The 18782-nt window shown below is 43.3% G+C and overlaps 1 protein-coding gene across 1 annotated transcript in view; it reads right to left on the reverse strand.

The window, feature by feature from the left end:
- The window catches only part of LOC126174809 (uncharacterized), a 56985-nt gene extending 39664 nt beyond the window's left edge, over positions 1–17321 (reverse strand). The window contains exons 1-2 of the mRNA XM_049921184.1: positions 17104–17321; positions 2931–3126 (exon numbers count right to left, since the gene is read on the reverse strand). Of these exons, the coding sequence (XP_049777141.1) occupies positions 2931–3126; positions 17104–17310 (403 nt within the window). The 5' untranslated portion in view covers positions 17311–17321. The remainder of the gene's footprint in view (positions 1–2930; positions 3127–17103) is intronic.
- Positions 17322–18782: the final 1461 nt, after the last annotated feature.

Genomic DNA, 18782 nt, shown 5'->3' on the forward strand with positions numbered 1-18782 from the left:
GGCAAACACACTAAACAAGAAGATTACATATTGGATAACCACAGCGACTGCACAGAAGCGATGGAAAAAACAGATGCCTATAAATACCTAGGATACAGACAAAAAATAGGAATAGATAATACAAATATTAAAGAAGAACTAAAAGAAAAATATAGACAAAGACGAACAAAAATACTGAAAACAGAATTGACAGCAAGAAACAAGACCAAAGCTATAAATACTTATGCTATACCAGTATTGACCTACTCATTTGGAGTAGTGAAATGGAGTGACACAGACCTAGAAGCACTCAATACACTTACACGATCACAATGCCACAAATATAGAATACGTCACATACATTCAGCAACAGAAAGATTCACATTAAGCAGAAAGGAAGGTGGAAGGGGATTTATAGATATAAAAAACCTACATTATGGACAGGTAGACAATTTAAGAAAATTCTTTCTAGAACGAGCAGAAACTAGCAAAATACACAAAGCAATCATTCATATAAATACATCAGCTACACCATTGCAATTTCATAACCACTTCTACAACCCTTTAGATCACATAACATCAACAGATACAAAGAAAGTAAATTGGAAAATGAAAACACTACACGGCAAGCACCCGTATCATCTAACACAGCCACACATAGATCACGACGCATCCAACACATGGCTAAGAAACGGCAATATATACAGTGAGACGGAAGGATTCATGATTGCAATAGAGGATCAAACAATAAACACCAGATATTACAGCAAGCATATTATTAAAGATCCCAATACCACAACAGATAAATGCAGACTTTGCAAACAACAAATAGAAACAGTAGATCACATCACAAGCGGATGTACAATACTAGCAAATACAGAATACCCCAGAAGACATGACAATGTAGCAAAAATAATACATCAACAACTTGCCATAAAACAAACTAATAAAACAACACGTTCCCACATACAAGTATGCACCACAAAATGTACTGGAGAATGATGAATACAAATTATACTGGAACAGAACGATTATAACAGATAAAACAACACCACATAACAAACCTGACATCATACTCACCAATAAAAAGAAGAAATTAACACAACTAATTGAAATATCCATACCCAACACAACAAATATACAGAAGAAAACAGGAGAAAAAATTGAAAAATACATCCAACTGGCTGAGGAAGTCAAGGACATGTGGCATCAGGATAAAGTTGCTATTGTACCAATTATACTATCAACTACAGGAGTCATACCACACAATATCCACCAGTACATCAACGCAATACAGCTACATCCAAACATATATACACTCCTGGAAATGGAAAAAAGAACACATTGACACCGGTGTGTCAGACCCACCATACTTGCTCCGGACACTGCGAGAGGGCTGTACAAGCAATGATCACACGCACGGCACAGCGGACACACCAGGAACTGCGGTGTTGGCCGTCGAATGGCGCTAGCTGCGCAGCATTTGTGCAGCGCCGCCGTCAGTGTCAGCCAGTTTGCCGTGGCATACGGAGCTCCATCGCAGTCTTTAACACTGGTAGCATGCCGTGACAGCGTGGACGTGAACCGTATGTGCAGTTGACGGACTTTGAGCGAGGGCGTACGGTGGGCATGCGGGAGGCCGGGTGGACGTACCGCCGAATTGCTCAACACGTGGGGCGTGAGGTCTCCACAGTACATCGATGTTGTCGCCAGTGGTCGGCGGAAGGTGCACGTGCCCGTCGACCTGGGACCGGACCGCAGCGACGCACGGATGCACGCCAAGACCGTAGGATCCTACGCAGTGCCGTAGGGGACCGCACCGCCACTTCCCAGCAAATTAGGGACACTGTTGCTCCTGGGGTATCGGCGAGGACCATTCGCAACCGTCTCCATGAAGCTGGGCTACGGTCCCGCACACCGTTAGGCCGTCTTCCGCTCACGCCCCAACATCGTGCAGCCCGCCTCCAGTGGTGTCGCGACAGGCGTGAATGGAGGGACGAATGGAGGCGTGTCGTCTTCAGCGATGAGAGTCGCTTCTGCCTTGGTGCCAATGATGGTCGTATGCGTGTTTGGCGCCGTGCAGGTGAGCGCCACAATCAGGACTGCATACGACCGAGGCACACAGGGCCAACACCCGGCATCATGGTGTGGGGAGCGATCTCCTACACTGGCCGTACACCACTGGTGATCGTCGAGGGGACACTGAATAGTGCACGGTACATCCAAACCGTCATCGAACCCATCGTTCTACCATTCCTAGACCGGCAAGGGAACTTGCTGTTCCAACAGGACAATGCACGTCCGCATGTATCCCGTGCCACCCAACGTGCTCTAGAAGGTGTAAGTCAACTACCCTGGCCAGCAAGATCCCGGATCTGTCCCCCATTGAGCATGTTTGGGACTGGATGAAGCGTCGTCTCACGCGGTGTGCACGTCCAGCACGAATGCTGGTCCAACTGAGGCGCCAGGTGGAAATGGCATGGCAAGCCGTTCCACAGGACTACATCCAGCATCTCTACGATCGTCTCCATGGGAGAATAGCAGCCTGCATTGCTGCGAAAGGTGGATATACACTGTACTAGTGCCGACATTGTGCATGCTCTGTTGCCTGTGTCTATGTGCCTGTGGTTCTGTCAGTGTGATCATGTGATGTATCTGACCCCAGGAATGTGTCAATAAAGTTTCCCCTTCCTGGGACAATGAATTCACGGTGTTCTTATTTCAATTTCCAGGAGTGTATATACACAACTACAAAAATCTGTAATTATTGATACATGTTCAGTGACCCGAAAGTTCCTAAATGCAATATAACATATACCGTACAGTTAAAAGGAAGTCACGCTTGATCAAGGTCCGCGTCACTGTACATTTTTGACCAGACATAACGTTTGAGAATAGAAAGAAATAATAATAATAATAATAATAATAATAAATGTTATGGACAGACTCACTGTTAACCATCCAGGAAGCGTCGGGCAGAACGGTCAGTTCCTTCAGGTCGAACGATTCAGAGCCCCTGCTGAGGGACTGGTTCAACAGCACCGTGCCATTGTCGGAACTCCGGAAAAAGTCGAATGTCTCGCAAAGGTCTATGGGCTGCAGCGCAAAATTTCGCACTTCTTCTACTTCAAACCAACGGCCGAGTATCTGGTGAGAAGGACCGAAAGAAAAGAAGAATAAGTCTCTTGCCTGTCTTGTTGACATTAGTGGTGGTCGGGCATCAGAGATGGATAGCGGCCTTATATGTTGGTATACTGTGACACTCTAGAGTACAAAGTGTAGACCAAACATTCTGCGCTAGCCAGACAGCCTCCACGCACAAGCTAGTTTTTGAGATTGTGCCACAAACCCCGGTTAATCATCTAATTTCGGCACCGTGTGCAGCGTACAGCATTTTAATGTACGAAGAGCTTTCTGTTACGTGAATCAGTTACCCGCCCTCGAGCCGGGACCGCTCGAAGCTTTTATGAAATGGAGCATAAATGCCGGGTCTTTGAGATAGGGCGGCTGTGATAGTCTTATACAAATGAGAAGCGGAAATTTCACTTTTTCCTTAGAACTGAATAGGGTATTACTAGATAAATTAAAGGAAGACCTAGAGTGATTACAAACCACACCGATCTTGTGGCTTTCATCCATTCCTCAGATCTCTTGGGCAGTTTTTTTTATGAACATGGAGGATGCACTGACGGCGGCAGCAAAACGATCCACAAATAAGCAACGCTTTACAGGGGTCTTTACGGTATATAGTTTATCACGGTGCCGAACGCCATTAGGTTTGAAACACATCGTCAAGGTATGCTGTTTTACTGCTTAAAACGTTCAGAGTGTATAGAAACGACCGCAAGATCACACATGTCCACAGCTCGTGGTCTAATGGCTAGCGTTGCTGCGTCTGGATCACGGGGTCCAGGGTCCGATTCCCAGCCGGGTGGGTGTTTTTCTCTGCCCAGGGACTAGGTGTTTGTGTCGTCATCATCATCATCATCATCATCAGACTGTAGTCGTCTTTAGATAGTACTCACCCACTCGGTACAGCTTATGCAGTAAAACCAGTTGAATTGGTGCTTCCAGCTGTGTCAGGTTATCGCAAGTGCAGAAATACCTCCTGAAGTGAATGCAACATAAAATTCCTATTAATGACTTAGCGTACTTTACATTAGCTGTGGATTTATTGAGTTTGGAAACTGTCGGCATGACATATTATTAACTGTTCTCCTCGTCCTTAGTCTTGCTACCAGAAATATTTAAATGTTTTTTTGGCACTGGGACATCACCCTTCAGGTAGCTCCAACCCCCCTTCCTCCCCCTTCCCTTCCCGACCCCCACCATCACTGTGTGTGGTATGGTGATCATTGTTCCACCAACCTCCTAGATTTTATTGATGCCTCTGGAGTGGATGCATAAGTAACATGCTCGATCATGGCGATGAAGACATCCATAGAGCCCTACACGGCTTTACGCTATTCGAAAACAGATTCAGAACTGTAAAGAGTCCATTATCTCTTATGAGCATATGTATACATGCGGTCTCTTCATAGGATGTGTGAATATAGCACAGAGGTCCAGAAGGGGGAGTAGCCACGTATGTGAAGATTGTGATCTACTTCCAACTGCCGTACCAAAGTTGCAATGAGTAGCATGACCCCTGCTTATCAACATGATATCCTCAGTTTGTGTGATAACCGCAGATTCCAGATTCATATGGAATAAAGTTTCTAAAATACACTAGTGTCCAAAATTAAAGCAGCGAAATGCTATTTCCTGTGTCTAATTCGGGATATAATGAACAAACTGTCAACTAATATTGCTACGATCGTGTTCTGCACGGAAGATGACATTCCGATCAACGGACAGCCACGCTAGCAATGATGTCAGGAGACCTATCAAGCGGGGTAGTGTTTGCAGGGTAGTCCCACGATCACAATCGCTGTATACGCAGTCACAAAGAATACGTCTACAGGCGCTCTGCTGTGGAGAGCCACAGGAAGAATGGAAGCAGGAGAGTTGCAAACTGATGAGGCCCCATGACGTAATGTGAATCGTTATGTTCTTTTCGGATGAGGCGATACTTTACAGAGACCTAAAGTTTATCACAGAGACCTGCAAAGGGCCGACCATGTGTGATATCGGAATGAATGGACCATTATTTGACTGTGAGGGCTCGACGGTACCCCTTAGTACTGTACTGAAACTGGTATCTGACAAGGCAGCATCCGCTGGATGTGTTGTATCGAGGCACATGGTGTACAGAAGGCTTTGGCAAAGTGGCCTTTATTGTCTGAGACCTACTGTATGTGTACCTCTAGCACGTCTTCACAGAAGGGAACGTCCAGAGTGGAGCCGCCAACATGCCATCTGGACGGTCACACAATGGGCCAATGTTCTTTTCACAGATGAGTCCCGATTTTGTCTGGACAATGATTCTCGACGGATTCGCATCTGAGGGAAAGTGGAACACGATTTCAGAGCCCAGAGACATATCGAAGATGAAACCTAATGATGTGAGTAGGGATTATGCTGACCACTCAAACTCTTCATGAAATTGTACTGTTTAATCGGCAAGGTTTAACTGCTGTCAGGTATCGTGACGGGACCTTGGGACCTCATGCGCGGTTGTTGCGAGGTGCTGTGGGCCCAGATTTCTTACTGGTGGACGACAATGCTCGACCTCATGAAGCACAGATGGTTGATATTTTTCTGTAAATGGAATACATTGCATGCATGATGTGGCCAGCACGGTCTCCCAATTTGAATCTCATAGAGCATGTCTCGGATGAACTAGGAAGACAGGTTACATTACGTTAGCATCCACCAACCGTTCTGCAAGACTTGCGAGCAGCTCTGCAGGGAGAATGGATCTTATTGCCTCAACATGAGATCGATGACAGCATTCACAGAATGTCCCGACGTTGTCAGTCCTGTTTTGGAGCCAAAGGTGGGCACACCCCGTACAGCACATTAACCAGTTGTCAGAATGTGTGTGTAAATCCGTGAAGCTGAAAAAAAATAAAACAACCGAAGAACATTTTTGTCTACCTTTATGCATGTTGCAGTTGATTACGTTCTGTATTCCTTATATTGTTTCTACTTTACTATCACCTGTTTATACTGTATTGTGGCAAAATAAACGCAACCTTGCAAAATTTCCGTTTGTTGCTTTAATTTTGGTCGCCTGTATTGTAAAAAATGGGGACGTCCAACAATAATTTAAAGGTCTCACTGGTTCAAATGGCAGATGTGGCAGATACACCGACCTTTGCTCTGTCATAGTTACGTATTTTTTTCTGGGGAAGATTTAGAGGCACTGGAGCGTCGATATTTTAACACGTTTTGAACGGGTCATTTTGCTATCGGTCTGATCGGTACCAATTTCGAAATTTATTTTAAACTAATTTCCCGATTGGGTAGAGACTTGAAATTTTAGGCACAGCTCAGATCTGGATGGCAGTGCAGTGGGAACTCGCTTTCTTGTCGGAATGTTAGGTAGCGGTGGGGGTGGGGTTGTTAGTAATATCCGACACCTCAGCTGCTCTGCAGGCCATTAGAATCTTAAACTTGGCTGCAGCAGTAACGTGAAAATGTAATAGTCAAAAGGTAATAGTCAAAAGCTCTTGACCTACGTTTCATCTCATATAAATGGCTCTTCTTTTGAAGTCTTATTGCGTTTTACATGCTGATAATCATGTCCTATTGGCGATACATCATGATCAGCATGATCATACATGTTTATGCGTTAATTATTTATTGTGAGCACCCCCGTTTTATGTTATAAATCTTACAACTACATCATGATCAGTGTTCTGCCCCAGGACAGGTCTTCACGTCTAGCTCTCAATGCACTGCTGTCATTTGCTACCCTATTCGTTTCCTCATAACGGTTTTCTGTCCTTATACTATCCATCATATTGTTTCTTCTTCTTCTTCTTCCATTCAAAGTCGTTCGATAGTACCCATCAGTAAATAATCTCTTCTCAGTCATTGTCAAACTCAATCGCGTTTCCTCTTCATGATTCCCTTCAATATTTCTCTTTCTTCTCCCACTCTTTATCAACACCCCTTAATTACCACTTTGTCTATCCATTTTATCCTTTCCATCTTCATCCAAAACCGTATCTGAAATGCATCTGTTCTTTCTTCCTCTATCCTCGGAGTCCATATGCTCCATACAAAGCACTTCGTCAGTTTCTCCCTCAGCTCCCTGGCCTCCTCTTCTTAATGTCTCCTTGGCAACTGCTATACTCATTTTCATCTCCTTATTGGATTTCATGTCTTCCGTAATTCAAGTACCGTTATAACTGTTAAAAATTCACAAGCATAAATTTTCCGGCCTATGTGTATGGTGTTAGGAATCTGATGGTTCTAAGAGAAATTATTTTATGCTTTTAGTCTGACTTTAAAGCGTGTTATATTAATAATTTATTTTCATTTAAATAATTATTTAAAATGTGTCCCTCGTAAATATAGGCAGGAAAGTCTTTATTTTACGAAGTCTGAAATCATGCAGATGTCCCCTGAAACCATTAACGTCCCGCTTAAGTACGGGAGCCATTTAAAATAGATAGGAGGAATTGGTAAACACCTTTAAATGGCTCCCGCACTTAAGTGGAACGTTAATGGTTTCTGGGGACATCTGCATGATTTCAGACGAATGTGAGCCACTGACAAATTATGGTTGGTGGGCTAGCTTGTTCTAGTGTCGAGTTGCCTAGATGCATGATGTCCTCTGCATCATATCCGCTGGTTCTTGGTACACCTGTTTAACGAAATGGGGTGCCCTGCTCACAACCTCATTTCTCGTTGTGGCTCACGGGGAACGGGTAAGGTGTGAGGCACTTTATTCTTCGATTGTCTTTTCTCCACATTTTTGAATTTGTCTTTCTCTTTTTTTTTACTTTGGGGACAGTTTTATTTTCGGACCCGTAGTCTATGGGTAGAATCTCATTATTAATCAAAATGTCCTCGGTTCCGAATTCGAAATACGCCACCGCTTAAATTTTGATTAATAATTAGCATTGGCACCCGAAGACTTCTGACTTCAGAAGATACCCTCATTCTGCCATAGGCATTTTCAAACAGGGCGGAGGAGCGGACAGAGGTTCAGGGCACTCTCTTGTCCTAGGGATGGGAAACTGCCCCTAAAGGCGGAAGAATGAGCAATGATCAACAGCATGACGACGCAGACGGCAATGGAAACCACTGCATTAAAGATACATAACGTGTTTCCACAGGACATGTGGCCTTTAATTGAAAAGTACCATGATGATCTCCCCATGGGGAAAAAATTCTAGAATAGTCCCCTTTCGGATCTCCGGGAGGGGACTACCGAAGGGGAGGTTACCATGAGAAAAAGATTGAGTAACCAAAGAAAGGATAACGTTCTACGAGTCGAGGCGTGGTATGTCAGAAGCATGAACCTGGTAGAGAAGATAGAAAATTTCAGAGGGAAATGCAAAGGCTAACTCTAGATATAGTAGGTGTCAGTGACGTGAAATGGAAAAAAAAGATAAAGGTTTCTGGTCAGACGAGTATAGGGCAATACCAACAGCAACAGAAAATGGTACAACGGGAGTAGAATTTGTTATTAATAGGAAGGTAGGGTAGAGAGTGAACAGTTCAGTGATAGGGCTGTTCTTATCAGAATCAACAGCAAACCAACACCGACAACAATAATTCAGGTATACGTCCCGACGTCGCAAGGTAAACATGAAGAGATAGGAAAAGTATATGACGATACTGAAAGGGTAATACAGCACGTAAAAGGAGATGAAAATCTAGTATTTATGAGGGACTGGAAGGCAGTTGTAAGGAAGGAGTAGAAGAAAAAGTTACATGAGAATGTGTTATTTGGACGAGGAAAGAGAGAGAGGAAAGCCTAATTGAGTTCTGTAATAAAATTCAGCTAGTAACAGCGAATACTCTGTTCAAGAATCACAAGAGAAGAAGATATGTCGCGAGGAGTAGCTGCGCGGTTTAAGGCGTCATGTCACGGACTGCGCGGTCACTCCCGCCGGAGGTTCGAGTCCTCCCTCGGGCATGGCTGTGTGTGTGTTGTTCTTAGCATAAGTTAGCTTAAGTTAATTTAATTAGATTAAAACCAGCCGACCAGTTGCAAAGGATAAAGTAATCTTTACCTAGGTTTCGATAGATTTAAATCTATCTTCTTCAGAAGGCGGCAGTATTACATTAATTAGTTGCTTATGCGCTCTCCAACTTCCATGTACTTAATTTTATTTATCTGACAAACCCTATTCTCAGGGCTATATTTTATTTGGACTAATGGAGCTATGGAGATGTTTGTAAAAATGGCAATGACATATCACTCCATGTTAATGTAATACTGCCGCCTTCTGAAGAAGATAGATTTAAATCTATCGAAACCTAGGTAAAGATTACTTTATCCTTTGCAACTGGTCGGCTGGTTTTAATCTAATTACGTGGAACCGTTGCTGTTGCGCAGCTATGTTTAAAATAAGTTAATTTAAGTAGTGTGCAAGTCTAGGAACCGATGACCTAAGAAGTTTGGTCCCTTAGGAATTCACACACATTTGGCCATTTTGAGACGATATATTTGGAAAAGGCCTGGTGATACTGGAAGATTTAAATTAGATTGCATCCGACAGAGTTTCCGAAATCAGATACTGTAAGGCATACCCAGGAGCCGATATAGACTCACATCACAATGTAGTAGTGATGGAGAGTAGGCTGAAGTTTAAGACATTAGTGAGAAAGAACCAATACGCAAAGAAGTAGGATACAGAAGTACTAAGGAATGACGAGATACGTTTGAAGTTCTCTAAGGCTGTAGGTACAACAATAAGGAATATCTCAGTAGGCAATACAGTTGAAGAAGAATGGACATCTTTAAAACGAGCAATCACAGACTTTGAATAGTAAAACATAGGTACAACAAAGGTATCTGCGAAGAAACTACGTGTAACAGAAGAAATACTTCAGTTGATAGATGAAATAAGGAAGTACAAAAACGTTCAGGAAAATTCAGGAATACAGAGTAATGAAATAAATAGGAAGTGCACGGAAGCTAACACGAAATGGCTGCATGAAAAATGTAAAGAAATCGAAAAAGAAATGATTGTCGGAAGGACTGAATCAGCATACAGGAAAGTCGAAGTGGCCTTCGGCGAAATTAAAAGCAAGGGTGTTAATATTAAGAGTGCAACGGGAATGCCACTCTTAAATGCAGTGGAGAGAACGGATAGATGGACAGAGTACACTGAAGGCCTCTGTGAAGGGGAAGATTTGTCTGATGTGATAGAATAAGAAACGGGAGTCGGCTTAGAATAGGTAGGGGATCCAGTATCAGAATCAGAATTTAAGAGAGCTTTGGAGGACTTGAGACCAGTAGGGCAGAGGGTATAGATAACATTCCGTCAGAATGTCTAAAAGCGTTGGGGGAATTGGCAATAGATCGACTATTCAAATGGTTCAAATGGCTCTGAGCACTATGGGACTCAACATCTTAGGTCATAAGTCCCCTAGAACTTAGAACTACTTAAACCTAACTAACCTAAGGACAGCACACACACCCATGCCCGAGGCAGGATTCGAACCTGCGACCGTAGCAGCCTCGCGGTTCCGGACTGCAGCGCCAGAACCGCACGGCCACCGCGGCCGGCGAACGACTATTCGCTTTGGTGTGTAGGTTGTACGAGTCTGGCGGCATACAATCTTACTTTCGAAAAAAATATCCATACAATTGCAAAGGCTGCAAGAGTTGACAAGTAAGAAGATTAATGCACAATCAGCTTAACAGTTTACTTACATGAATAATATACAGAAGAACGGAAAAGGATACTGAGGATGTGTTAGATGACGATCAGTTTGGGTTTTGGATAGGTAAAGGCGCTAGAGAGGCAGTTCCGGCATTGCGATTGACAATAGAAGCAAGACTAAAGAAAAATCAAGGCCCGTTCATAGGATTTATCGACGTGGAAAAAGCATACGACAATCATAATGGTGCAAGGTGTTCGAAATTGTGAGAAAAATAGGGGTAAGCTCTATGGAGAGTCGGAGAATATGAGTGGTGTAAGACAGGGATGTATTCTTTCGCCCCTACTGTTCGATCTGTTTATCGAAGAAGCAATGATGGAAGTAAAAGAAAGGTTCAGGAGTGGAATGAAAATTCAAGGTGAAAGGATATCAATGACCGATTCGCTGCTGATATTGCTATCTTGAGTGAAACACAAGAAGAATTACGTGATCTGCTGAATGGAATGAACAGCCTAATGAATACAGAATATGGCCTGAGGGCAAATAGAAAGAAGACGAAAGTAATGAGAAGTAGTAGAAATGAGAACAGCGAAAAGCTTAATATCGAGGTCAATGGTCACGAAGTACATGAAGTTAAGGTATTATACTACCTATGCAGCAAAATAAGTAATGGCGGATGGAGCAAGGAGAACGCCAAAAGAAGATTAGCACTGACAAAAAGAGTATAGAGTATTCTTGGCCAAGAGAATTCTACTAGTATCAAACATAAGCCTTAATTTGAGGAAAAAATTACTGAGAATGTACGTTCGGATCACAGCATTGTATGGTAGCGAAACGTGGACTGTGAGAAAACTGGAGCAGAAGAGAAACAAAGCAATTGAAATGTGATGCTACAGACGAATGCTGAAAATTATGTGTGCTTATAAGGTAAGGAGTGAGGAGGTTCTATGCATAATCGGAGAGGAAAGGAATATGTGGAATACATTGACAAGAAGTAGGGACAGGACGATAGGACATCTGTTAAGACATCAGGGAATGATTTCCATGGTACTAGAGGAGCTGTAGAGGGAAAAAACTGTAGAGGAAGATAGAGATTGGAATTCATCCAGCAAATAATTGAGGCCTAGGTCGAAAATGCTACTCGGGGACGAAGAGGTTTGCACAGGAGAGGAATTCCTGGCCGGCCGCATCAAACTAGTCAGAGGACTGATGACTCAAAAATAAAAAAAAGACCTGTTTTCGTTTCCTGGTATATATGCTGTTGTTGGTCACTGCTTCACAATAAATTTTTTGAGTCGAAGCATTTACATTAGTGCGTGTTTGTTTATCATGGAAGCATAGAGGTGGAAAAGGTTTGAGTTTTCGCCATCTTAAATTTTCGCTTACGGCATACGTTCTGTCATTTATTTTTGATTCTTTCCCTCTTTAGTGAACACAGGTCAGTCTCATCTTCAGACTGGGTGGCAACCAAACCGAAAGACGTATAAGGCAGGACATGGTAAGGCTGAGGCAGGTACATGTGCTGCCTTTCCTCATTTTGCGTAGCTTTCTTCTCCTTTGCGGCTCATTATTATATGGCTGAAGCTTTGTGACTTCTAACACTTAACGCAAAGCTGCAGGGAATCTGCAATGATCTGCCAGGTACCTACAAATTAGCTGCAGATTATTTTTTCGTATCCTTTTGTAGAAGTTTCGCTTTTTTTTTCCTTCTTCGGTGTTGCTTGTCGGCCAGGAGTCCAATCTCTTCCATAGGACTGCTAATTTTTAATCAGGATTATGTTCCCTTAACCTTTGGCGAGATAACCTCAAATACCACAAAAGACATCATCTCCGCCAGATCCCCGTTAGCCGCCACTTTTCGCAGCTGCCGAAACGATCCCCGGCCACACGTAGCCCTGCCTGCGGATCATCCCACCGGGCGGTCCTCTACTTGTGACGTTAGCAGTCTCCCGACGTTCACTAGAGATTGAACTGTTATGCGCGCGAAATTTAAAATTTTTTGATATCTTCCTCTTGCGCTCGTTATATTACGCGAATAATTATGTAACAGAGCGGCCATTTTGCATCCTAATTCTGGCGTGAATCGTCGGATAGCTAGTCGATGAGGTACTCTTACTATCCAACGATAAATAAATAATTATTGTAATTTAATTCAATAATGTTCGCCAATGTTGAGCAGAGCAACTGGGATGAGGTGCTTCCTTTGCCCTACAACACTGCCAAACAAGACACCACAGAATTTACACCATTTTTCCTGGTGCATGGGCGTGAGGCGACTAAGACGATGGACACCGTGTTTCCGTTGCATGCTGACAGACGTGGACATGGGCCAGGTCTTAAACAGAGCTGAGTGAGCTCGGCAGTTAGCTCGACTCCGCACGCTGCAGGCTCAAGAAAACGATCGCCGAAGGTATGACGCGAGCCACCGCCCTGTTGTCTACCAGCCTCGTCACCTCGTCTGGAGCTTCACTCCTGTTCGGAAGGTTGGCTTCTCTGAGAAGCTCCTCAGGCGCTACTTTGGACCTTATAAGGTTGTAAAAAAGTTGCCTGATGTTACTTATGAAGTTGAAGACGACGAAAGATCAGAGATACGGTCCACGTCCTTCGAATGAAGCCCTATAAGGATCCTGCAACCCAGGGTAAATTCGAAGCTCCAGCGACAGGCAACAAGCGAAAAGGTGACGAAGAGCGTAGCGGCAAAAAGTTCTAAGATCACCGCCAGGGCGAACATCAGTCATCAGAAGTCGGAGTATGCAGGACCGATGACTCGTTCCCGGACTAGGAGCACGTAACACCGAGACGCTGTTCTCTTAGGAGGGAGCAATGTCGCAGAAGAAGCTCAGTAGCACAGTCACTGTGGTGTAGTTGTTATGATACTAGACTGGTGCATCGAGAGTCGTGAGTTCAAAACTCGGAGGAAATATAAAATGGAGGTAATCATGTTATTACCAGCAGATTTTTTTTATTTGGAAATCGACAAAGCAGATATAAAAAAAATTTGCTGCCACATATGATTAGCACAACCCTTTTAGCGGAAAAGTTAGACATGAAGAGTTACTGGAAGGATTAGCTGAAGGCAGAAGTTCCGAAAAACCATTACTAGTAGGACATATGACTAAGAGACTTTAAGCCTATGTAGATGATAGTTGATAGTTGACACTTCACCCGTTGGAGTCAGTGTCCTCCAATCAGAGCGCTCAATGGCACGACCGAACCGTTCCGCTGTTGCGGAACTGCCACTGCTATTGATCAGTTCTCTTCCAGTTCCTTGACCGCCATTGTTTTTTGGTGTGTGTGGATCCCGAATCAGGGACCTGGTGCTTTTATTTCGTGTTTCACCGTACCTGATAACCACACCACAAACGACACACACATGTAACGATGCTAATGAAGTACACACAGTTTCATACAGATCACTAACTAAACAATACTGGATACTTCCGCACAGGCCGCGATTGTCATAATCACGGAGATGGCTTACATTAAATAAGCTTCGCACAACGTTGCGTGGAACCGAGTTTTTGAAGGCTGCAATTCATCACTGCCACTGAGTGATCACAATCGAAAATATAACAAGTTGACATTGCGTTGTAATATGGCGCAATGGTTAGCGTGTTGATCCATTATTGTAGGTTGTGGGTCTGAATCTCGTAAAATCGCATGAAATTTTTATTTATGAATCTAATCAAAAGAGTCTGATTATCATTTTTATTCAATTAATGTTTAAATGTAATTTTTTAAATGTAATTTTTTAAATGTAATTTTTTAAATGTAATTTTTTATATCTAATTCTTTGCCACTTCATTTTCATCGACATATTTACGTCTTAATTTGATCTTATTTTTCTACCTATCATTCTTTTTCATCTAGAATCTGAATGTGTCGTCTATAGTCTACAACCAATGCCAACGAGGTCTGTAAAGCGGCAGTCCACTAGCCAGTGAGAGGATAATCTCAGGCAACCAATTATGCCAAGAAATTACAGTCTGCTTTTAGCGCTGAAACTGAATTTTTCTGTCTTGAGTTTGTTCGTAGAGGTTAGCTTTAATAGCCATGAAAAAACTGTTCGTGACTATTTCTGTCGCAGATTGTTCACCGCCGTTTTCTCGGATACATTACGCATCACGAGGTTGTGGTTAGCCTAGACAATTGTCCACAGAGCGTCTCGTATTTCCGACAACCTTTGCGCGGGCCGTTTGTAACCTTGTTCCGCATTACACACTAACAGCATTTGTGCGGCAGATGATGTGGCAACACCGTATAGCAAGTGACAGACATCAACTGTCAAGTAATTTTAAGCGGACTATAGTTAATCTGCTATAAAGAAAACAGTGTAATATACATCATATTCTGAAATATGTATTGCCGATTTTTGAAGACGCTACCTACCGAAGATGTACAAAAGTTATGAAATCAGTGCACAGTGGAAGAAAATTAATGTATACTTAAACACTAACAGAAATGCTAATAAGAGTTTCGCTTTAATAAGTAAGTATTCATAAGCACAGCGCACAAAAAATTAATCCACCCCCCCAAATGAACCTGACACTTATACGATGGGCCGGCCGGTGTGGCCGAGCGGTTCTAGGTGCTTCAGTCTGGAACCGCGCGACCGCTACGGTCGCAGGTTCGAATACTGCCTCGGGCGTGGATGTGTGTGATTTCCTTAGGTTAGTTAGGTTTAAGTAGTTCTAAGTTCTAGGGGACTGATGACCTCAGAAGTTAAGTCCCATAGTGCTCAGAGCCCTTTGAACTAATACGGTGTAACACCGGTTCTAGCCTTGAAAATGGCCTTGATGCGGCGAGGATGTTTATGTGTCATGTGTTAGAGTTACTATTCATACTCTAAATGCAAGATATCTTCAGTCATAAATGTCGCTTTCTAGCTAAAATAAACATTATTTTGTCTCATATACGAAGCTATGTAGCCGCAGGTTGTTTTATAATGATTTGCCGTCTGACAGGCTAGTATTTCTAATTATTTTACATCCAAAACGTAATAAACACTTAATTACCACCTTTTCCTGGATTTCACGGCATTGTGCAGACGCATTTGACACCTTAGCACACTTTTCGCTCTAGATTTGGTTTTTACGATTTCGAACTTTAAATATGTGCTTCTAGTATCATACCATTCGTTGCATCTCTGACGCATGTATCGGTCTATGGGCACACTTATTCAGATCGCTGTATCTTTGCGTTAACTGTTCCCACATTGAAGATGTGACAGCTGGTATCCAACAAAGAAAGTGAGCACATGTAGTGTTCTAGGAATTGGCATTAATTGTGAGCTTTCTGGTTTTAATTCTGTGCATGTTATGTGCTCGCTTTTTATCGGCTATACCACCTTTAACAACAGAGTGACTGTACAACACATCGATATCTGTGGGTACAATTTTAGGCTGGCAGTTGTGAAATATTTTTGTATGTCAGTAAGCTAATATTTGATGTGTTTCTTTGTAAACTGATTTTGAAATTAGCCAGAGAGGCCTAAATTGGTCAGTCGTGTAAGATGTAATAACGTGAATACTTCTTAAAAACAGCTGAGTTGGAAAACTTCAGAATGTTTTAACACTGTGGTTCATTTTTATGGTAATCTGAATAATGGGCCCTATAGATTGTATGAAAGCCGGACGCGGTGGTCTAGCGGTTCTAGGCCGTCAGTCCCGAACCGCGCGACTGCTACGGTCGCAGGTTCGAATCCTGCCTCGGGCATGGATGTGTGTGTTGTCCTTAGGTTAGTTAGGTTTAAGTAGTTCTAAGTTCTAGGGGACTGATGACCACAGATGTTAAGTCCCATAGTGCTCAGAGCCATTTTTGATGGTATGAAAAACATCCCCTTACATCGCCCTCCACCCTCCTGCCCAAAGGTTTAGGTCATGAACTGGTTGACATATACCTGTATCCTCTGATAACAGTAATTCCTGTTGGAAGTGGAAACAACTGTTGATTAAGCATGAGTCTCTCTCTGACGTTTTAAAGATCGCTGTTCTCACGCCGTGAGACTTTGGCTGCGAGTGATGCACCGTTCTTTGTAGACAGGACAGGTCGTGATGATACACTACAATTCGGGCAACTTCGTACACGGGATGTTCGTGGCCTCGGCCAAACACAATAACTTCCTTCTACCACTCTGTCATGCCTTCATTGCGACCCATTTTACCGTGGTGATTGCATGTAACTGACTGGCGCAGACTTCACAGACATGAGTTACATCAGTGATGAAGCGTGGTATAGCCGTCTTGTGCTGGTGGTACACACACCATGTACAGTACTCCATCGTGCCCAGCGTACTCATGTACAGGATGACTAATGACGTGTCCCTTGAGCTGATCTCATTGGCCTCCGGTGACAAGGTTGCAAATGCAGATTTTTAGTGCAGCGACCGCCTACCTGCGACAGAGAGACGTTTCTCAGCGGCGTGACGAGCTGGTCCAGCCAGCGCGTGGCGTGCGAGGGGTCCGCTGCAGGGTCGGCGACAGTGGCGGCCCCCACGGCAGATGCCAGCAGCACCCACAGAACACACAGCACACACGCCGCCAGCGCCCTCTGCGTGCCGCCCCTGCCTCTGCGCTTCCTCTCCGTCTCTCCCCGTCTCATTCTCTACTCGCTTTCTGGAATACGAATAAAATACTACATCAATAAAACGGCTTGTGCATTGATATGGTTAGCTTCGTACTGTCAATGACTGTTTTGCATTGATGTTCTTAAACATTTTGAGTACCATGCACTTAATACCGCATTTACTCACCACGTTGGAAACAATGCCATGCCGATGATACAATCTTCTCAGGGGATCAGGCAATTAGAGATATCATTTTGTCACAACGTTTTTATGAATTTCATACCCATCATTTCAAGTGAGCCGAATGGTGGCGTCGTCTTGTCACAAATTTTCGATGAGTTTCGTACCCACCAACTTCAGGTGAAGTTGATGGGTACGAAGGTCATCGGAACGTTGTGACAAGACGACGCCACCACTCGGATGATCACCCAATAAGACTTGTCACTGGAATAAGCTGAGAAAGCCTGCAATCACGCCCTTAACGTTGTGAGCACATGTTACTGAGTCCTCACGAAAGTGTTGTGCCCTTAATATGCCTAAAATACTATGGAAATGGCATTCTTCCAGCTGTGAACACAACATAATATTATGGGCATGGCACTCAATGTGTTAAAATTGCATGTTGCCTTGAACGACAGTGTCGTATCAACAGAAAAGAGCCGTCTGGTAGAAAAATAGTAAAAAAGGTGTATAAAGTTGCATCTTAGAAGTTTTAGGGTGTGGTAAGGAAAAGTTACCAGACAGCCAGTGGGCCACTCGGGCGCGGGCATGTCGGGCGACCACGCATAGCTAAACAGTATAAGCTATGAACACAATGATCCAGGAACGTTACAGAGTACCATTGGCAGACATAACTCCAAGTGTGCTCAGAACACATGGACAGCAATGGCGAGGTCAGTATTTCTTGGCTCTGCAGAAAGCATGGTACAACAGGACGTTTGGGACATCAATTCGTCATGGAAAGCGAATGACGGTGTTGGGACGCAGGGTGTGACCATACAGGGGCAGACTCCTGTCCCTCTTTACCCAGATGAAACTCCCGCTCAACCCGCTTGGCAGAACAGGTAATAGGATTGTGGAAAGGGCCAAGGGTTGAGGTCAGTTTCTGCTTCTAATTGCCATTTATTGTAATTTAGCAACTCTCTCACGGCTGAAGGCCTCCAACAAGAAATCTTAACAAGATAAAAATCCAATTAAGATAGCAATAAAATAATTCAAAAAACAACATATGCGAAGTGCAGTACCAAGGCTGAGGGCCACAATTAATTTCCAAAATTTTAGAATATATTACCATAGACCTTTAAAGGCAGAAGGCCAACTAGAAATCTTAAATGAAAACTTCAATTAAGATAGCAATAAAATAATTTAAGGAAACAACATATGCAAGGTGCAATACCGGTGGCTGATGGCCACAATCAAACTTCAAAATTTCAAAATATATTTCCATAATCTTTAAAGGCAGAAAGCCACAGTGTTTAAGTTTGAAGGATAAATTTAAAAGAAAATT

The sequence above is a fragment of the Schistocerca cancellata genome, chromosome 3, assembly GCF_023864275.1.
Source record: "Schistocerca cancellata isolate TAMUIC-IGC-003103 chromosome 3, iqSchCanc2.1, whole genome shotgun sequence".
Lineage (NCBI taxonomy): Eukaryota > Metazoa > Arthropoda > Insecta > Orthoptera > Acrididae > Schistocerca > Schistocerca cancellata.